The sequence below is a fragment of the Primulina huaijiensis genome, unplaced genomic scaffold (genome assembly GCF_012295235.1).
Source record: "Primulina huaijiensis isolate GDHJ02 unplaced genomic scaffold, ASM1229523v2 scaffold20025, whole genome shotgun sequence".
Taxonomy (NCBI): domain Eukaryota; kingdom Viridiplantae; phylum Streptophyta; class Magnoliopsida; order Lamiales; family Gesneriaceae; genus Primulina; species Primulina huaijiensis.
This window is the reverse complement of record NW_027351963.1, coordinates 780228-802420: the sequence shown is the minus strand read 5'-3', so window position 1 is coordinate 802420 and position 22193 is coordinate 780228. Positions and strand designations below refer to the sequence as shown.

Here is a 22193-nt window from a genome sequence, read left to right as displayed (position 1 = left end):
TTGTGAATATGCATACTGATAGAAATCATATGTGTTTTATAGGAGGAGTACTCTGTTTCATTGTTTTGACATAGCAAGAGTTATTTTTATAAGATTGCCCCAAACAACATCTAAAAAGGTTGAAATGAATTACCTTTGCCTCGAGAAGTTACCCCAACTATCCCATCCCTGAGGCAAAATAACGTTTGACATGTAAGTGAGAGGCAAAAACCAACCGAGAATAAGCACCCCATGGCCTCCCTAAAACTGCACTTTTTACGCCCGTGATCTTGCAATTTACAAACGTGAACCCTGTCTCCTCCGCCGGTGACTGCCACCTCTGGGCGGTTATCGGCCCTCGTTCTAGACAGTGCAAATGACACTTCTGCAACACCATACTCACGATTAAAAAAAACTTGGGACTAATTAATATTTTCTTGACTCCAAATATTCTCATGGTCTCAAGAATTTACACAAACTTTCGTGGATCAAGAATTCACGACTAGAGTTCGCTTAAAATCGCCCCCCCGCCTGCGCAATAACCACACCGGACCGCATAGAATATAAACTCGTCAGTCGGTGCATATTAATGCATTTATCAGGTGACATCACCTGAGAAAGAAGATGCATTCGCACAAATGAAATCGGTATCTCCTTCTATATAACATTTGGAATAGTAATGTCTTCCCCTAACATCAAGCGATGTGTCTTGATGGGATAAAATTCGACAACATATGAATGCAACCCTGTCACCCGATACTCTCAATGCCAAAGCTTTGGCTCCCGAGCCATGCTCATTCTGACTCAAAAAATATAGGAATAAATTAATAATCATACTCTTGAAGTTATAATTATAAATTGTAAACAGATAAAAGTATGTCTTGATCAATCTTTTTAATTCTCGAAAAAGGAAGTTAATCAAATATGTAGTGTGGAAGAGTAACCTGAATTGTGAGATATCGAGCCATGAAATCAGATCCCAAGACTGAAAATGTAGGAGACTCAAAAATTCCTCCACTGTCACTCCATGTTATTATAGTTTTTCTAACTTTAGTTGTTCCACTCAACGTAATGAAGGGTTTATCTTCTGGAACCACAATTTTTTCTCTGTAAATTCCGGGCTTGATTAAAATAAATACGTGCTCTGAAGTCTGAAGTATTCAAGTCACTGCATCGATGGCATCTTGAATTTTTCTATAGTCTCCATTTCAAGATGGATCTACTTCTATAAGAATAGCAGTTGACTGCTCATTTGAATACTCTGATCCATTACTAACCAGACAAAATCCCAGGAAACTAAGCAAGAAAAAAGATGATCATTTTTGGCTCAAAAGTATCCGAAGAAAAACAAGAGTCAGCCGGCGAGTGAAATCAAGATTATATATATTCAGGTTGCAAATATCGTATTGCATGTATGATTTGCCCGATTTGGAGAAGCTAAAGGTCATTTTGTTGGAAGCAGAGTTGAAAAGTGTGGAGCACAGAAACAGCACAGCATGGAAGTACGTCATACTCATTTATGATTTACGTTCTAGCTACACGACCTTCTGTTTCTCTTATTTCTCTCTTTTCTGAATTTTTTTCCCTTGGGAACAAAATCAAATTAAATAAATTTTCGCTATACTTGAATTAACTAATTTGAATTCACCTTTATATTTAATGCCTTTGATTTGGTAGGAAATAACATAAAAAAATCGAATTAAATCGATTTTTTTAAAAAATTACTGCTCATTAAAAAATATAGTCAAATATCAAATTCTTTAGTTACGTTAAATGTAAGGATTCAGAGGGTTTAATTTTCAAATTTTTTCTCATGACTTTCTTTGTGTTTTGAATAAATAAATGTATTTCGCTATATATAAGATCGAGCCATGTTACTCGGTAAAAATCCTCAAGTTATGATATCAGACCGGTTCATGATATATATGGTAAAAACAAAAATTCCTCCCGGTTGACTTGCCTTTGTCTCGAAATTTATTTAGGTTCCTACGGTAAACAGTGAAAAAACCCAAAAATCCTCGAGTTATGAGATCAGCCCGGTTATTTTTTTAAAAAATATTCGTGAGGTTCATGTCTGAATATATGGACCTCATTATTGTTCATATTCTAGGATTTTGGAGAATTAGGATTATAAGCTACTGTTGATCAACGGAAATCCCACATAGTATTATTGAAACAAATGCATAAAATTCATTCAAAAAATCATTATAATATTGTAGAAGTAGCTAGTTGTTTAAGGTGTCCAATGACAAATATATTCGTTCATTTTCTCCATAAAATGCATTTTATTAGGTACAGATGCAGCAGCAGATGCTTTATCTGATCACTGTGAAATGGATGTTATATACACAATATACATGTTTTTTGGTTGCATGCACAATCATAATAAGGATCATCACGTCCTTATCGCCATTTTTCCAAAGACTAAAGAAGTAGACTCACATTTGATAGTTGTGAACTTTGTAACACATTTCTTGTTCATCGAACATTGATCTCATCATCTTTGCCCCTAGTTTTTCATCCAACTCGGCAACCATGACGCCTAGACTTCTCCATATCTTCTGTTTCTGAGTCGCTCGGTTCTAAGAAAAGACCTTGGAGACATCTCCTTCTGATCCTGGGCTTGTGCATAACTTTCTCTGCAGTTGTTTTGCTGGATTCTGCCTTTTGTATGTTGCGGACCTTTGTTTTGTTTCTTGACTCGATGTATTCTTTTGGCACATTGGCTAACACCATATGAACTCCGGGATTTCGTTCACTAATGGAACAGTTGAACACCAGAGAGTTATTGATGCTCTGTGCATTGTTGTTCACATAACTTTCAGCTGGCTGATCTTCTAGTGTTCTTGGATTCTTCATTTTGCTAGCATGCTTGGAATGGCTCTCCAAATCCGTGGTTGTATCAGGACTTTCATTAGGGTCGATCTTGTAGCTTCTGTGAATGTGGATTGGTCCTTCTGTCCTTGAAGAATCTGACCCCAAATGCATTGATGCACCGCGGTTTTCTCCAGCAAGGGTAATTACACTTACTGGTTTGTCGTGAACGCCACTTTTCGGATCTCCAATGGCCATTTTATTGATAAAGGTTGAAAGGTCCTCTCTTATTTCTTGGTACAGTGGCACATTTTCTCCTCTTGGTTGATCAGATTGTTTATCGTTTCCGAGAGTCGTGCCTTGTTTCATCTCTTGTTTTTCCACATGCATTGGGTCGGAATCACCCCCGGTGTCGAGATTCTTTGTTGTGTGGGATTCCGAGCCAGATTTTGGAGTCAGAAAACCATTAATTTCCTTCTCTGTCTCTTCCATATTTTCCGTTTTCTTTACTTGCTCTAGTACTACTACCTTCACTTCTTTGGATTCTTCGGAATTGACACTCGATTCTGAGATGGGCTCGCGTTCATCATTTAGATTAGGGGTATCCAGCTTTTGGGATGGCTGAGATGGCTTCCGGTGCTGTGCAGGGGTTGTCGTAATTCCTAAATCCGATAAAATAGGAAGCACGACTTCCATCTCGTTGTGCGTGATATTTGTTTCGTTCGTGCTTAGACCGCTGGAGTTATGTACGTTGTCATTTTTAATATCTGCCGGATGCTGCAGTTCTATGGGCTCGTGTTGAGACGCTGCAGGTTTCAGTTCTTCCTCGTTTGGAACGAAGGAAGAGACGTTAGATTTGGAACTGGATCTTTTTGATTGGGAATCAGGCTGAACTCTCTTGATGGATGGAGAGGATGCCAGCTTTGGAGAGCGAGAGGTCAAGTGTGACGGGGAACGAGGTAGCAATTTCTTTTTGGGAGTCGGGGGCGTTTGAGAGGCTTTAGGGGGTGGAGATGAACGTGTTTTAGGGGATACACGAGAAGGAAACAAAGGTTGGGGAGGTGATCTTGATTGAGATGTCCGACGAGAGGGTGATGCTGGTTGAGACAAGGCTCGGGATTGAGAAGTTGAACGAGATATGGATGAAGTTCGAGGTTCGTCAACAAGGTTAGTGGGGGTTGCATCGTTTGTGGATTGTATAGCCGTTTGCACTTCTCTTGAAGGTGGTGTCACAGGTTCGTTGGTGATGGTTGATGGACCCGGCTCTTGGTTCTCAGGTTCAGATGCAGGTGGAGTCTTGAAGGAGGCAGCGGTTGTGCTGGTGGCGACCGTGGCTGGTTGGCTGTCGGTTGGAGCTTCAATTTTAGGTGAAGGGATACGAGTAGAAACGGATTGTGGTGGTGATGCTGGTGGGCGTGGTGTAATACGTCGTTGTTTTGATGTCCAAAACCGGAATGGAAATGATCTTCGAGCAGCCATAAATGTTCAATGACCAGATAAAGAGAGAAGATGGGTGGTTTTGATTGTATGTTTTGGAAATTGATCGAAATGGAAATGAGATATTATCTTATAATATTCCAACAAATGTTTTTGTACAACATGCATTCCTTTTGTTCCTTTTCCTGCTTCTTTGCCAATCCGAGGAACCAGCCTTGCTTGTCCAAGTATTTGGGCTTCTCCGAGGAATTTCTCGTCCAAGGCTACCTCTCCAAATGGACGTCGTCAGTTTGAATATTTTGGGTTGAAATTGTGCTTTATTACATGTTTTATTATCTACTTGCATGATCCCAAAAGATTCTTCTAATTTTTATTTATCTTTGATTTCACGACTGTTTCAATAAAAGTCCCTAAATATCAAAATGCCCGCTTTTTTTCTAAAAATTTCATTTATCAATTTGACTTAAAAATTAATTATATTCTCATCCATAATGAACGTGTAGATTCGATATAACTAAATAAAAAGTAAAGATTATCATAAATCTGAAACAAATTAAAATCAAAAGTAAAATACGAGGAATAATTTATTCAACGTGTAAACTAGGAGATTTTAGGGAACAAAAATAACATCCAAGTCGAACGGTGAATCCTATAAGTTTTAATTTACAAATCTATACAGTTTTTGGGTTTGAATTTTTATATATATAATGGGTACTCTACACGGTAAGTTAAAAAACAAAACAAAAAAAGAATCTTTATAACATAGACACAGATTTTGCAATGTAAAGATTTGTTGATTTTTTTGAAATAACAAACCTGTGTAAAATTAGATAAATTTCTACCGATTTTTATATATTTCTACCTTCACAAAATCTCATAGATTTATTTTGTATGACTCTATATTTGTAAATTTTTTCATAGTTACATATTAACTTTATAATTTATCGTTGTGATTTTTTTTAATCTTTGAACTGTAGACTTGAGCACCATGAGAAACATGTGAAAGGCGAATGATAGACAATACCCAAGGAAAAAGTAAAAGGGTAACCAGAATTTGGGCAAACCATTATATGCCTCGTCGACTTGTTCAAGGAAAGCATATGTAAGATCTACCGGTATGAAGGTCCTTGAAAAGAAACTTAAGAGAGGGATTTAATTAACAGAAATATTTTTATGCCAAATTTACTGTTAGAAAAATAAGAGATTCCACATTCGCACAAGTTCATAAGAAGTTAAGAACATGTTAATCATTAAACACCTATGAATTCAAATAAACAAAATCAAACCTGGAGGTACAAAGCATGAATACATTACCTGAAACCTACTACTTCCAAAGCATTTAACATGTATTGTACTGTTTAACCAACCACATCTCCTCAAAAAGTACTGCCCCATACTACCCACCTTCGTTAGCCCCAAACCTTGATCACTCACATTCCCCTGAAAGATAAACAAGCGCATAGCGAGCTATGGAGATCAGCATGCGAGATAGTAACCAAATATTGACTACTACAACACTAATTGTGCACATGGCAAGTCAAATGTCACCATAAAGCATGATGTGAGAGCAACCATATCCACATGGTTCAAATGTAACATATGGATGACAAATGAGATAGACTTTAAATAAAATGAATGTAATTGAAGGGGCACAAGCAAAACAGATCCAAATAAAAAATCAGTAGAACCAAATTATGGGTCAAATATCGAGCTCGATATGCATCATCAAAGCCATAAAGTGTGCAGCAGTATGACCCGAAAGATCAAGAGGTGAGTATGGCGCTATACCACCTGAACTTCCATCATTTTTATATCTTTTTTAATATCATGTTATTATGATTAAATTACACAAAGGATGTTGAATATTCTCAAGGTACACTATGGATTAAGCAAATGCAAATGAACGTAGAGTGTCCAAAAATGACAACATAAAGAGTATGACAGGATGAAAGTATACAATGTGTGTCATTTTTAAAATTTACATTAAAAAGGCAAGTGTGCCTTCGACATCAAGCTCAAAAAATAGACTGTAGAAAAAAGAAAGCATGCCAAAACATCTTACGTGTAACTTAGATAATGGATCACGTCAGCACTCGTAATTCTATAACAACAAATAGGAGACTTGCCAACTTGAATATAGGTAGCAAATTTGAAGAGCTTTTCACAAAAAAGAAAAAGAAAAAAGAGAGAGTGTGTGATTTTGAAAAGAAAAGGAGATGGTAAAACATACTAGAGGGACTAGATCGAGCGCAACAAAACTGGAGAAGCATCAGCATCCATAATCATCATTATAGTTTTCTTCTGCAACTTGGCTTTCAAAATGGTAGTGACCTATCTGATCGTTTGTCTCCTGCCGAAAGCTTCCTTTTTCACCAAATCCATCTTTAGCTTTTCCGATGGAATAAATCCCCGAGCTTCCATAAATCCACGCATCCTTTGAGCATCTTGGATAAAACCACCAGCACACAATGAACTAATAATCCTCTCAAATTCCTCGTGCCCCAATTGCTCCTTCTTTGACTCCACAACTCCCAAGGTTTGAAGAGCCTTCTTCTGGGACCCAGCTCTGGAGTACATGTCACAAAGGCTTATATGGACTTCAAACGGTGGAGCCTCTCCCAGCTCAATAATCTTATCCAGTATCTGTTCAGCTTCATCAATAAGCTGCATTTTGCCCAACCAATCAATCAGAACTGTATAAGTAGAAACCCCAGGCTCAAAGCCACCATTCTCAAGTTCCAATAGAAGATTCAAGGCTTTATCCAATAGATTATTCTTTGCATAGGCTGCTATCATACTAGCAGTGCATCTGTCATCCGGCCTGTGCCCAAGTTTCATCATGTGATCAAAACTATTTCTAGCCTGCTCCGGATCACCGGCTCGCCCAAATGCCTCAACTAGTAGTGTATAGGATTCCAAACTTGGCTGGAAACCAGCAAACTGCATGGAGGTGGCAACATGTTGTGCTCCATTAACGTTACCTTGGCGGGCAAAGGACCGAAGCAAGGCCATATATATTTCTTTTGTGGCTTTTATGCCACTAGCTTCCATTTTTTTCATCAATAAATCACCAGATTTAGGATCACCAGCATTTACATGAGCCATGATAATAGAATGGTAGACGTTTGCATCTGGTTGGAATCCACGAGCCCTGAAGCTCTCATATGCTTCTTTGGCTCTCTCAAGATTCCCTGATTTGCTGTACATGTGAACCATAATGGTTGAAGTCAGAACATCAGGAAGAATGCCATTTTTATCCATCTTCTTTAGAATTCTCTCAGCATCTTCCCAACGATTTTCTCTAGCAAGATCATCGACCAGCTTTGAATAATCATGTTTACTAGTTTGAAAGGACTCCTCGTCAAGTACAATTTCTGCAATCTAAGCACACCCGTAAAATTTAATCAAGGATCAGAAAGTAGAAAGACCATGCATTCGACCATTAACCATGTTAATATCGACGATAAGTGAAAATAATATATATAGAATGAAAACATGCTTATCCAGTGTACTGCAACAAAAAAACATCATCTTATTCCAAGTTGCACGATCTAATAGCTAGAATGATATATTTTAAAGGGTTGACATGATAGGCCATCTAATACATATTCTTTGAGTTCGATTAATTCATGCTGTATCAAATATAATGATCATGCTACAAAGTTGTATGTTATTAACGGTCTCCAACAGAATTAGAGGTTGATGCATAAAATATCATCTACGCCACAAGAAAGAACATCATTTTATTTTCAACTGCAAGTGAAGTAAACTGAACTTGCTAACAGGAGGTGAATAATAAACTATAACAGAAAAATCAGAATCCTGATTAGACTACACAGGACCCGGAGATATTTGAAATCACATCAATGTGCAGAAAAAAGGGAACAAAGAACATAAATAGAATCTGAAAGACAAATCTTCAAATATAAAGAAATATTTGCCTAATTGCGTATCCATGCAGCACTGCAATATAATGTTTCCAGTCCAGACTGAAATGGCATACCTTAAGGTGCAGACGAGGGTTCTGTTGTTTCAATCTATCAAGAAAATTAATCCAGTCAATCCTTGAAGGCTGGAGAAGGCCAACCCATTCACTTAAAAGAGGAGAAGGATCCTCCTCCTCTTGTAGCGAAAGAATCCTATCAGTAAGTAATTTGCACTTTCCAGATATTTGTTTAGGATCCTGCGGCCACATAACTTTGCCACTCTCATGAACTTTATCAGCCACCTCAACCCACTTTTGGTCAGATAAATCAAGTCCATAAATATTGTACTTTATCTTTCCATGCCTTTTGGGAAGAGTGACGGTTTTTGTTTTATCTTCAGCCACATCATCGGCATATCCGATCCCTTCCTCTCTATCAATATTTTCTTTACCCAAATGATTTTCTTCATGGGATTCTATTTGAGAATTCTCTTCCCCAAGGCGCTCCAAACTCTGATAAAACTCACTTTCTTCCATCTTTTCACGGGCCCATTTAAACCTAAGCTCTCTCAGCATATCTCCCCGAACACCCACTTCGCCAGCAAACCTATACATCTCCTTAACTTCCTCTGACTGAAGAAAAACCTTCATCTTCTCCTTTTTCTTTTCTTTCACCATGTCCTGCAGAACCGCATTGCTAACCTCCCACACAGTTCTCCACAAATCCTCACTAAAGTCCGGTAAGGGTGTGGATGCAGCAACCCCAATCATTTGCTCAAGACCACCCTTCTCCATCTCTGATACAACCTTCTCAACAATAATCAACATCATCCCGTCAATTGTCTCCTTGTCAGAGTCAGGATAAACTTCATTGACCTTTTGCCGCATCGACCAAGCAAATCTAGACAAGAACTCGTTCATGGATGCATCATTTTCAGACTCACTATCCAGATAACTAAATGATGAATTTAAATTATCTTGTTGGACCGTGTGAATGTGTCTACCATAATTTAAATCATATTTCAGGTATTGAGTGCCATGAATGGAAGATGAGACACCAAATACTCCAGGTGAATTGAGCAATGTTGGCATTGACACAACAGAAGTAACTATATACCTGTATCCACCATAGTACGAAGACAAAACTCTACCATTGAGTCTTGATATGCTAATGATTGTTCGCTTAGACAAGAAGTGCCTAAAATTCATGTCTATATTTATCACCGCCCTAAAAAAGAAGCACTAATGTGGATCTATGGCGCCAATCCAAGCCACAACAGAAAATTTTACAATAAATAGAAAATCCCACAACAGACAACACCAAAACCTATCTTAAATAGTTGTTGTTACCACTTGGAAATCAAATGGAGAGGCCAAGATGTCAAATTTCCTGCATTTAAGAGAGACCAAAACATGAAATGAGAAAGAATAACTTATGGAGTACAAGATTCCAAAAATTAGACTTCGAAATTTGAATACTTTCACAGTGAATTTCACAAAATAGTTAGCATTCGTAAGCTAAGCAACAAAGTTTCTAAAAATATAAGATCGATTCAACACTAGAAAACGAAATGTTAAAAACGCACAAAATTATGCATATAAACTATGTAATAGTTTCATCTTTTAAAAATAAAAACAAGAAGAAACTTTTACGAGAGATATAGAGCCTCATTTAAGATAGATTCACGAAACGCTGTGAGAAGGAATTAAAAATTATGAAACCCCCACCGCAACCCAAGTAGCTTAAACCCAGCTATCTCACAATGCACACACTGGAGCTGTCAAAATGATTCATCCATTTCAGGAGAAGGAATTGTATTTATTAAAAAAAAAAAAAAACAATACCATGATAACGCAAAAAGAGAGCATCAATTTTTCTAGGAAAAAAGACTATAGGTTAATGAAATACATTGAGATAATATAGAGCCACCAATCTATGGAGTTGTCATCCTCGAGAATCCCCCTCCAGAAAAGAGTTTAAGCGACAAGTTCGATGTAGGATTCTGGAGACGCTGCGGCGAAAGGTGCCGAAGCCAATCGATTAACGATTCGACCGAAATAGACGAAAGGTTGCGGCTATTGGAAGGGCGAGAAGATTTTAGTTGACAACGGGCTTACGAGGGGAAATGTTTTANAAAAATTAAATCGGTTATTTTTTATAAAATTAAAAGTTAATTTCCGAATTTCCTAAATATTTCGTTTTCTCATAAATTAATTTTAAATAATATAGTATATTTGGGGAAAATTCCTTACTAATTCTATGTATATATTCTATTAAAAATCGCTATCTTTCTTTCTGTGACACATTTTACATAAGATATTGTTATTATTATTTTTTAGGGTAAATTTACATAAACAAAATATATGATGCTAGAGAGCAAAATCACATCTTTTTAAGTAAGCTGCAGCAATTTATTTGGCAGTGAAGTAAATTTTTGACCTTTATTTTTGAGATCATTTTTACGTATTGCAACTGTATTAAGATTTTTGAACGGAAAATGAGAGATATAACACTATTTTGTAAATGTGGAGGCTATAATGATGTGTTTTAATCATTGATGTAAACAAACCAAGTTGGTTTGTGAGTTTTTCGAGTCGGTTTGAAAAATATTTGATTCGTATTCGAGTTTATCGAATTCGAGTCGAACTCGACCATGTTCGAATATTTTTTTAACCGAATTCGAGCCTAAATTATTTTGTACAATAGCTCACGAGCATTAATATTTATTAATATAATATAATTATATATTAAAAAAATAAATTTCGAGTCTTTCGAGTACTTATTTTTAGCAATAATTCGAATAGTTCGCGAACATTTTTGAATCTTTCGAGCCGAATTCGAGCTTTAATTCAAACCGAATTCGAGCGAAAATTTTTAAAATTTTCGAATCGAGCTTGAATTCGAATCAGAATTCCGCCTTTAAATTTTCGTCATTTAACCTCGATTCTGTTCATTTAAACTCCTAATTTTAACAAATGGCTGAATAAGCACAGCACAACCTTGCTGATATTTTACGTTTCACTAGTAGGTACTTGTTTTGATAATTATTTATACAATAAATAACTGATTAATTTTTAAACATTTATTTAGCTTCCATGAAATAGTTATCGTATGGTCTTGATCCTATATTAATGGGATTTTTAGTTTATTTGTGAATGCAATCTCCTAAGCTAATTTCAATTTGGTATTCAGTCGCCGGATCAAAATCAACGACGAATGAATATCATACTCTCATTCTCCTGCCTCAGACAACTCCGATGCTGTTTCGAGTCGAATAACATAATCTCTCTCAGCTTCAATGAAAATGCTATAAAAAAAAAATGAAAATGCAGAAAGAGGTATGTACATCTGAATGGTCATAAAGCCAAAACGTCAAATTCATGGGGCATGAAATCTTCATTTGGTCGGTAATATTTATCAGGTGAGTAAAGGCTCAAATTGGTCACTTGGCTAGTGTAAAGGCAAGCAAATCTCTCCACCTGAAAACAAAGAAAATTATTGTTATTCAAAACCGATGATGAAAGGAAATCATCAATTAATTAGAATCCTCTCATCGATGATTCGCATACCTGATGTGCAAACCGAGAATTTTGGTACCCAGTTTTCATCAGTTGTCCCCACACTTTATGGAACTGAAAATATTTGTAATTAATACTTAGTTTTCTTGCATTTGTTTGTGGATATTAAATCGAGAAAATTAATAAATATATGTAAGAGAATAGTTAGCACGCCCTACTAGAAATGGTCTCACCTTTTGATGGCATTCTCGTTGGGCTTGTTGATGACTAAGTCGCATGTGCTCTTGCTGAGTCTGACATGAAAACAATATTTGAAAGTTACTCGGAAACATAATGCAGAAACTCATGCTGACAAATCGACCAACCAGAGCAAACTATATGCATACTTGTGTTCATTCATCTATCGCATGATTTACAGCACACGATAGAATACATGACTAAAAAAATCAAATCTGAAGCGAAGGTGATTGTGACAGAATACCAACCTGCAGTATGTAAAGCTCGGCAATTTTCTTTTCCTCATCCACATCATTCCCACCATCGAACCTTAATATATTGAGTGTAATCAGAAATATTTCAACATAGTTTATAGGATTGGCAGTTATTCTTTATCTAGGATTGGAAAAGGACAGCGATCCTCGACAGTATTTAAGACCAGAATGTCCATATGAAAACTCAATGTACGTTCTGGCTGCCACAGATTTGCAGTGAAAACATAAACAGAGGACGGAAATTTACTTGAGTGACCACTTCAGATGATGTATCTTGTCTTCAATGTGATCACGCTCATTTCTCAATAATTGAAGTTGCTACAAAAATTAATCATGTGTCAAAAATAGACAGAGGACATAATCTTGATCGAGATAAAGGGGGTAAACGAAGCATAAAGATATGATAGATAAAAAAATTAAGCATCACTTAAATAATGCTATATCAATCACAGCAGTTCCCATCAGCATATCTGAAACCTGGGGGAATAAAACCTTCAAAAATAATCCTCGGAAGGCTTAATAATTAATCTCAAGAGAAAAGAGATGAGCATATGTAAATCATATTCCATGACCTAAGAAATCTACTTGGTAAAGAACATACCATTGTAAACATCCAATCTAATACATCATTAAACAGCCTAAAATGAAAATCCAACATTTTTATGTGTCGAGCATTTCCCTTCCAAAAAGAAAGTGAAAATGAAAATTTTAATGTGTTGAGCTTTTCCCTCCCCTATTTGGCACTTTACTCTCCGGGAGGCCACTATATCAGCAAACCATAAGAAGGTCCTCCTCCAAGATTTGAAAATTCTTTACAATTTAAATGGCTCAATTTTACAGGATGTTGTCAGCTCTTGATAATTGATCAATACGCTATTCAAAACTTAAGGAGATAGTCAAAGCTTCTATGCCAAGACACTTCACTCGTAGTATAGTCAGTCAGCTCATTCTACAATTTACTTCAGCTAAATGGAAGAATATCTATACCTTGCGAGTATCCCTGAGTGTCCAGAGAAGTTCAACTTCTTTCTCAAGCTCCGGAACAACGAGCATCGTCCTCCAACCTATCAAAAAGTGAGAAAGTCTTGAATCAGACATCATAAATACACAATGAGATTACAGATTCGAAAATCACTATATGTTTATTACGGTGATAGAGATACGAATTCTTAGCTTAATCTAGCTAAAAAAAAGAGAGGAAAACTCCCTGTACTAAAACTACAGTTGATAGAGCACAAAACTATTTGCACTGCACGACTTAACAATAAGCAATATATAAATGTCCATTAATTTTCAATAGGGAAATTCTTCATAGTTTGGAGCTAGTTATTCAGGTATTTGACGTGTACGGTGCATCTACTTGATTGAAGCCCTAGAAGAGTTAACTATAAGCTTGTTTCACATTATTATTTATTCTAAGGCCTTATTGATGTTAATGGACCTTAATTTGTTTATTTGTTATTCTCATAATTTATTGTTAGATAATTTTTATGGGCAGTATAAACATTATTTTAGGTCTAGATTGAATGATTCAGATTTAATTTTTAACCTATGCATACATAGAAATGAGTTCTATCATAATTATTGAACATATTTTTAGCATACTACAACATCTTTTGTGAGAATCCTAAAATGTTTGAAAGCTATACAAACTTATCAAGATTACTTTTTGTTGGCCATCAAACCAGACTTATCATCTTCGATCCATCAAAGAAGTTTCGCCCAAACAAATCTAAAATCCTGAGGAAATTTTTCAAGATTGTCGTGTAATTGTTAGATCGATTTTCCTAGTTAAGCTGATCTTACTTCCGCAGCCTGACTTTGTTATTGTTGTGTCCGCATTCGATAGAAACATCTTGGAAAAAGTGCATGGATTACTGTTATAGGTTCTCTTCAATATATTATTGAGATTCTCATCACTATTTAATATTCTTAAACAACTATACTTGAAGATTACATAAAGTTGCCACCACAGCAGATTTTTTTTAATAACATAACTAGCATATCGAATGAGCAAATGTAAAAAAAAAGACTAATATGTTGTAATGAACTTGAAAGAGGTGTCGTTCGTACCTAAAACTTTTTTACTGCGCAAGATATCTCCATAGATGTGATCTCCAACGTAAAGTACCTACAAACCAGATGTACTTTTTAAGTAGCAAATTTTCAAAAGCAGTAATCGAGCAAGCTGGTGAATATAACAAAAAACTACATCAATCCCATGCCACATTTCAAAAATATCATTCCCTCTGCACATGTATCACATTTAGGAAGCAAACATTTCTCTTAAAGATAATTCCTTGATAGAGTTTCCAAGCTTCACAAGTTTACTATTGAAGAAGCATATCAGAAGAGTGACTTTGTAGCATTATTATCTTGAGTTGTTCTCAATCAGGAAATGATTGGAAAGTTGGGAACAAATCTATCAAAGTTTAAAAAATATCTTCTATCTTAATTCATGAGCGGTCCTGAAATGAAAGTGTGGCTTAAAAAATAGGGAATGTGGGGAGTATTAACAACATCTCTACTCAGTATGACCTTATTTTTAAGAGATAATGAGCGTAGATCATACAGAAAAAGGCACAATCTACAAGGATCACGATGTTGAATCTTTTAACCTTTCACCTAAGGCAAGTGTACCTCAAGTCCTCAAGAACCAGCGTCGATATTTAAGTAGTATTGTAATACTTAGTCCATGAACTAAAAAAAGATTGTTTGGTCATCATTGATTCATTTGTATGCTTTCGTAAAACTGAACTGGTGATTGGGCCAATCCACAGTAACTGATAAATTTTGACGAATACCCAAAAAAAAATCATGAAAGACTCAGAAAGAAAGAGATATTAAGAACAACAGTTACCTGGGAGCTGGACTCAATGGATAGTAGTTTATGCAGATGGCCTACATTTCCTCCCTGAAAATATAATTTGGAAATATTCATCAAAATAACAATAGTAATCGAATGAATAATAACAAATAACATAAAAAACACTATCCAGAACCTATATAATTCTTTCACCAAATGGTGTCAATTTATTCTTCTGTAGATCATATACATACCTGAAAAACTCGACAACTTTTATCCAGGCTCTTCAATGGCAGCCTTAGAGAACCATCTACCTGATAAATCACTAAGACGCAAGTCAAATGATATGGCAAAAAGAGCAACATGAGACATCCAACATTGGACAAGGCTGCAAAGATGTCAAATAACCTGAGGCATAGGTGTACCGTTATCAGTATTGAGAAGCATCCCTGACTCCGGATCAACCTCAAAAAGATTAGCACGATTTTCATCATGGAAAAAACTTGGTTTTGCACTGTACCAAGGGAGTCATTATAGTGATAATAATAATAAGAATAACTGTCCAGCTAATAACCAAGAGGAATCTTAGACATTTATCAATCATGGAGTTCCATCCAAAACCCAAGGGGTTGTTAAGGCAAAAAATCACAAGAAATCATAGAAATTATGCAATTAAACCACTGAATCGCTACTTTTCTTCGCCAAAATGCCACCCAATATTCGTACCCTGCTCAAATTACCATGTCAATTTTTCTGAACAAGGATGATGGAAATCCATCTGAAGAAAATTGATTGCTTGTGTTGGCGAGTAAAGTCAACCATGCCAGAAACACACAGACAAAATATTAGCGATTTCCCACCCATCTACTTCATTCTTCTGATATTGGAATAGTAGTTAATACTAGCGGGAAAAGGCAGCACAACCATTGTAGTAAAAAACTTTCATGTAAAATGATATGCTAAGCACCTTCCAGTAATAACAACATCAAAATACTGAAGCCAATCAAAGCTGGAAGCAGAGCCATCATCCAATGCTCCAGGGCCACAAAGAAAGTTCATTACAATATTAGTGTAATCCCAAAGGCTGCACCAAAAATAATAGTAGTAAATAAAATTTGAGATAAAAGACATGAGGCAACTTTATTCATTTTTTGCTGTATGTATTTTATTTTGTCAGTAAGTTGCTAAATATTACATGTATTTATGTTATATCTGATGCAATCTCTAGCAACTTACCAGCAAAAAGAGTTAAGAAAGACCATCTACTGAAAATAAATTGAAAACAAAATTGCTGTACTAAAACTTTGGTGTCACGTATTGCAAATATAATATATCGGTTTTCGGTATAACTATACATTGAAATTTGAATCATTTCCAACCCAATCAATAAATCATTTCATATACTGCAAGATCACAGGTACAATACGGCAATACCTGTTGGTAACCAGAAACGTAGCACGACCAGATTCTCGAAGCATCTTCAGCATGGGAAGTATAGAGCTGTCTTCATTGATGTATCTGATAAAATAGCCCAATGGGAAAATCAGGGTAAAAAATCTAGGGTTTGAACTGTAATTGGCAAAGAGTGGTAGGATCACTTACTCTGGACTAAATATGTCAGTCCAGCCTAGTTCAACATATCATCCAAGATTCATTACTTACAATACTCAAAAGATAAATAATGAGTCGCACACTTCTTACGAATTTGTACAAGTATTAATGGGGAGATTGAAAAGCATTTTGGCATTGAAATAAACAAAGATGCCGTTGCCAAATGCAGTTGTATGCCAATCTTACTTCTTAAATAGTAGGCTGAACGAAGTTTGACACCAAACGAATGCAAATGAAAATTGCAATATCAAGCATATAAACTAGAAGACACTATCAATTATAACCTATCAAGTCAAATATCAGAAAAAAGGTAAATAGATTATTTAACAAACGAGGTCTGACTCTAGTACCTAAGTCTTACACTGTTAGAATGACATTTCGTATGAACTCAGTTCAACAATGCTCGACATTTACTCACTTAATATTCATCCAAATTTAGTTGCCTTTTCAAGGCTTCACATGAAATAACAAAGGAAATCACCGAAATAAGAATATTAAAGGATTTTAAAGGTAGTGGCAGTGCAGCGTATTTATATCAAAGTTGTAATTTAACCATACTTGGCAGTGAGATAGTGCCGCATTAATAGTCTTAGTTGAGCAATGAAACATTAACGATCGGAAAAAAGATGGTTCTATACAGAACCGAAACATGAGCTTCCTCAAGAAATGTCTATCCTCAATTTATTGCTGAATTGTGCATCTATCTATTTTGGTTATGGATGTATCTGAACATTATTTAAAAGTCCATGTGAGGAGCTAACATTCCCATTGTTTTATTAGGAAAACCAGTACGAGCGATGTATATTTCAATATGTTCAATCTAACGTGACAGCTGTTAAGAGTATTTGTTAATTGTATATGGCTTATACGTAAAAGAAAATAAGTTTAAAACATGTTAAAGCTTTAATTTACAAAAGAGTAAAATCCTAAAATAAAAAGGTATCTTTTCTTGATTAGTAATATAGCCAGTCAAGAAGCCAACAGGTATTTAAAGTCAATGATGCTTCCTCTTGATACATCATATAAAGCAATGTTACTAGTTTGAGTTCAACCATTGTTCTGAGCAGAAATAAGAATTGTTCAGCAACAATTCTGTAATAGGAGTAATGCCATGCGTACAAAAGTTGTTGGCTATTGGTGGAGCAACAGAATAGATGAATCAACGACATGGTAGTTTATCATCGTGAGAAATAAAAAAAGAAATAAAATAATCCATTTATGATATAAGCAAACCCTGTGACTTAAGAGAAACACATATTGCTGGCAAAGGGGACCAAACACTCTGGTACTTGCCTGTCATTTTCCCAGTTCTCACAATGTTGTCACAAGAAGATCACACAAATACTTTTTTCAAATACCTTTTAGGATCAATTGCAACCATTTTCTTCAATGTTCCATCACGATGACACAAATCAACTGCAGCTCGAACATCTTTATACATACGAGAGTAACTGCAATAACAAAAAATGAAAAACATGAATTGGCGTAAATAAGGAACACATAAAATTATATGTAACTTCATATTAAGTAAAAAACGATTACAGTTTTTCTTTCAAAGTAATGCCACCTTTCATAGTGCAAACACCTAGCATGGGATAAACATTTTTTACTTCTGGGTGGGCCAAGCTCTTCTATATTATGTCATGATTTCTCTTGGTTATATAGTTCATCAAAGGTGAGCTTCAAGAAATAAAGAAAAGGTCTTATCATGTTTCCAATCAGTATGAATGAAGCTGTTTGAAAATGTATATAACTCCAATTATTTTCCGTTTTTTTCCTTCAACAGACAGTACTTATATCATTTCAGTGGCAAAATGTGCAGCAGTTTACCTAATTATAAAATCAAGCACATTTTTTTACCACTTATAACTGTGCATCTTAAATGTAGTTGTATTAAATCAAATTTTCTGATAAAATATTGACAGACTCTAACCGTGTAAATTTAGTCACTCATAATAATCACCATTAAGATATAGAGTAGTGAAGGCACACATAATTCATTAGCATTGCATAAACCCATCTAACGTTGTTACAACCAACTATTTATATATTTTGTTCTGTGTGAATAACACATTCAATCTCAAAGAGAAGCATCGTGCATAAGCACTATTACATATACTATAAATACACATCACAGAAAATAACGTGGTGAGGTTCATAGAGGAGTGTTCTCAAGCATATTAATTATGAGCCTAAACAAACTGCATTTTTTCATATAAGTGCACGGAGAGACTCTTGTCAGATAGTTTAGAAGGTGAAAACTTTGTGTTTACATTTTAATTTTGAAAATGATGTGGTTGAGTAAGTGGGTGTTGCAACATTACTTTTCAGTTATCCTTTTAAATATCATATTTCTGGAAAAGAAAATTCCATTTTAAGATAGATTATCATAGTTAATGACTTTCCTAGAAAAGAAATATGAGCATTCTCTTTGAAACACATAAATGAAGTTTTGAATTAGAGTCTGACTGTAAGATAAGAAGTCTCAACTTCATGAATCCAAGAAAATACTGATCTAAGTGGAAATTTAATGTCCTATAGTTCAGACGTTTGATTGAGAAAGCAAAAGAACTAGCTACTGCAGCCATACTTAAAACTTGTGGTGAGTCTCTTACTCTGCTGAAATTTTCCCTGGGTTAGCATCCTTGAAGTCAACTAGCTGCGCGAATAAGTAAGCCTCAGCCAGAGAAAAAAGGGTATCGATAAGAGCATATTCTGGCTCATCGAATGCATCACGTATCAATGTACTTCCATACGTGGAGACTTTATCTTCTTTTGACAACTCTTTGAATCCATGATAAGCTACTTTCACATACTTGTGTCGATCCATCTGCAGAAACATGAACCAAGATGAACAACTTGCAAAAACCAAAATTCTGGTAAGGAAAACAAAACACTAAAAATGTTATTTAATTTAATATAAAAAATATTGGCCACATTATGCAACACAAACCTTCAATATGTTGCCTCTCTTTTTATCTAGAACCAATCCTCTGACCATGTATGTCCAGTCAAACGACCATTCCAGCAACTACATAAACATAAGCCCACTCAAGTTAAGATCTATATTTGGAAACAAAAGGCGATTGAAATATAGCACAAGTAGCAGCTAGTAACATCATTATAATAAATCATGATGCTAAGTCATTTTACTTTTGTTGGTACTCATAAAGTTGCTTCCACCGCAAGTTCATCTACGAGACTATTCACTAATGCACAACTGAAATTATATACTTTCATTTTTCAATACACTCCACTAGATATGGTATATGAACAATAGAAAAAACTGACAAACCTCTATTGGGTACCCTAGATCATTAACCAGTTTCTTGACCGTGCCTTCATAGGCAAGTGATTCAAACGTCTCTGATTTGTATTGCGCCAGAGTGTAATCCATGTCAAACCCAACAGCGACTATATTTCTCATATTTAAAGATCTGCTGCAAAAGATCTGCTTTCCTATATCGATATTTTTTCCTCCTTCAGGAGATGACCACACACAGGGATATTTATCACCCACACAGCAACCACTCTTCTCAAAATGCAACATTTTGCCGTCCATTTTTTGACTGCTACGAAGTTGTTTATCACTTGTTTCTGTTAAAAAAAATCGATAATGAATAACTATACAGTCTAAATAATGCTGCATCTCTGTAATCCATTTGAGTTCCCAAAATCTCTTTCAGTATCCAAAAAAAGGTGGAACATGTCAATTTCCGTGATAATTTTCCTTTAATCTGCAACTTTGTACTGCAATTCTTGAAGACAGATCTATTCACTAATTTAGCAAAGACTAATCATAAATTAATTCCATTTTAACTGGTGCTGGAATCATCACATCCGATATCATGTGCAAGGGACTCCTCTAAAATTTTAAACAACATACTTTTCATCATTATCTACGTATCTATTAAGCAATATACAACAAAAATACCTTGGTAATGGAAAATCAGTCTAGAAGTGCAAATACAACGAAGAAGAAATTTCAATTCGCGTGATAACATCTATAAAAGCACAATTTTTTACCAATAAATCAACCAGTCATATCACAACAATAAAACACTTATTTATTAATAAAGAAGCACATCTCAAAATGATATGAAAAGTCCCATACAGATATAAAATATCAATATTTATAGTTTCAATCAGGGATGCAATAGAGCAAATAACCGGCAGCTCAGTCAAAGCCAACTTCTGCTGAGTTTGAGTCAGAGGCAACTCCCACAAAACTAATAAGGTCCACGTCATTCAATGTTCCCCAACACCATATGTAATATATCCAGGAGAATCAGATACGGAAAGTTCACAATATGCATGTTGAAGTTGAACTTGTCGGAAGTATGGATTTATGACCAGGAATACTTGAAAGTTCACAATATCCAGGGGAAGTGGGGGCGGGCAAGAAGTTATAGGGCAAAAGAATTGCCTAGAGAATCACATGCATGTAGAAGCTCAAGGAAGCTGACAAGCAAGTACATCCAGAGGTATTTCAATACATATTTATTTGAAAATTCGTGATTGGTCCTACTACTTTCATTCTGCTACCATATCAAGAAAAAATTTCTTCACCGAAAGCTATCGACCATAAAAGTACAATTTTGGCTCCATCACAGCTGACATGCAAAGTTAAATTCCCCCACCCCCCAAAAAGAAAGCAACTTTACTCAGTCCATTTGAGATTAGAGAACCCTCGTACTATCAGCCGTGGAAAAATTTAAACAAAAGAGGACCAAAAATGGAAAAGAGACCGGAAAAATAAAACGAAAGAAAGACAAAAAAGAACAGAAAAGGAGAAATAGAAAAGCATGAATGTTGACGATAAATAAAGGTAACAATAACAAACCTGTACAGCAATTCACCTTCCTTCCACCCTGGAAGCGATCAGAAATCGAAGAAGAGAAACAAGGCAACGAAATGGGCTCAAAAAATGGAAAGGATGGCGAGGAACAGATAGAGAAGCAAAATGAAAACGAGAGACCATTCAGAACACGCATCTCCACATTAAATAGCCATTTCGAAAGAAAAAAAAAGGAGCGGTTTCCTGCTGCAACTGCTGATGTAAATCGAAAACGGAATCCAATGCTCGATGGAGGTTCCGACACAACAGATTCCAGCAGCAAGTCAGCAACCACTCGAGCGTGAGTGCGTTTAATTTATTCCGTCGAATATATTATTTTTACTTGTCAATATTATCATCCTCCAATTTTCGAATTTATGCGTCCAAATAAGGCGAATGAATCTGATACCTTCCACTTTCAAAGAACGGAGACCGGTTGCGGTGGCGGCGCAATGAATGTGAGCAAATGGTTTTCCTTTTTCCGGAGAAGTCGTTGGTTATTATAATAGGATGGGTAACGGAATACTGGAAGGGGGCAAAAGAAAAGAGTGAGGAAGACGCAGTGCGTATTTTAGCATGCTGGATAAATTCCTGCCCGCAAAAAAAAAAAAAAAAGAATTTTATCTTATCCTCCTAAAAAGATTCTATTTTTAGTAGCTTTATAATTTGATTAATATTTTACAATTTTTTAATAATATAATTTTCATAACTTTATTTTTTTAAAAAATAAAATTAAATATTGAAATGATATAACAAATTTTGATACATGGGACG

General features: G+C 35.5%; 3 protein-coding genes and 1 pseudogene across 4 annotated transcripts; all 4 read right to left on the bottom strand.

Annotated features, from left to right (window-relative positions):
- Positions 1 to 129: 129 nt before the first annotated feature.
- LOC140966160 (putative pectinesterase 11) lies at positions 130 to 1490 on the bottom strand (annotated as a pseudogene).
- Positions 1491 to 2390: 900 nt separating this feature from the next.
- Positions 2391 to 4588, bottom strand: LOC140966054 (uncharacterized). Its single transcript, XM_073426348.1, has 2 exons — positions 3631 to 4588; positions 2391 to 3570 (listed from the first exon to the last, which is right to left on the bottom strand). The coding sequence occupies exons 1-2, from the start codon at positions 4270 to 4272 to the stop codon at positions 2497 to 2499; spliced, it is 1716 nt and encodes a 571-aa protein (XP_073282449.1). The 5' UTR covers positions 4273 to 4588; the 3' UTR covers positions 2391 to 2496.
- Positions 4589 to 5449: 861 nt separating this feature from the next.
- Positions 5450 to 10255, bottom strand: LOC140966072 (uncharacterized). 2 transcript variants are annotated; one of them, XR_012173235.1, is made up of 4 exons: positions 10065 to 10255; positions 8234 to 9545; positions 6461 to 7611; positions 5450 to 5670 (listed from the first exon to the last, which is right to left on the bottom strand). XR_012173235.1 is itself a non-coding variant. In XM_073426398.1 (3 exons), the coding sequence occupies exons 2-3, from the start codon at positions 9362 to 9364 to the stop codon at positions 6562 to 6564; spliced, it is 2181 nt and encodes a 726-aa protein (XP_073282499.1). In that variant the 5' UTR covers positions 9365 to 9545; positions 10065 to 10255; the 3' UTR covers positions 6453 to 6561. The 2 variants fall into 2 exon arrangements, 1 of the variants encoding a protein (XP_073282499.1); XM_073426398.1 differs by lacking the exon at positions 5450 to 5670 and having other exon boundaries at positions 6453 to 7611.
- A 1067-nt stretch (positions 10256 to 11322) lies between these two features.
- LOC140966091 (uncharacterized) lies at positions 11323 to 22026 on the bottom strand. Its single transcript, XM_073426420.1, has 17 exons — positions 21426 to 22026; positions 19878 to 20179; positions 19536 to 19613; positions 19198 to 19412; positions 17941 to 18033; positions 16406 to 16489; positions 15939 to 16055; positions 15380 to 15485; positions 15226 to 15285; positions 15026 to 15079; positions 14239 to 14296; positions 13153 to 13229; positions 12413 to 12483; positions 12160 to 12220; positions 11908 to 11967; positions 11726 to 11788; positions 11323 to 11635 (listed from the first exon to the last, which is right to left on the bottom strand). The coding sequence occupies exons 1-17, from the start codon at positions 21574 to 21576 to the stop codon at positions 11513 to 11515; spliced, it is 1773 nt and encodes a 590-aa protein (XP_073282521.1). The 5' UTR covers positions 21577 to 22026; the 3' UTR covers positions 11323 to 11512.
- Positions 22027 to 22193: the final 167 nt, after the last annotated feature.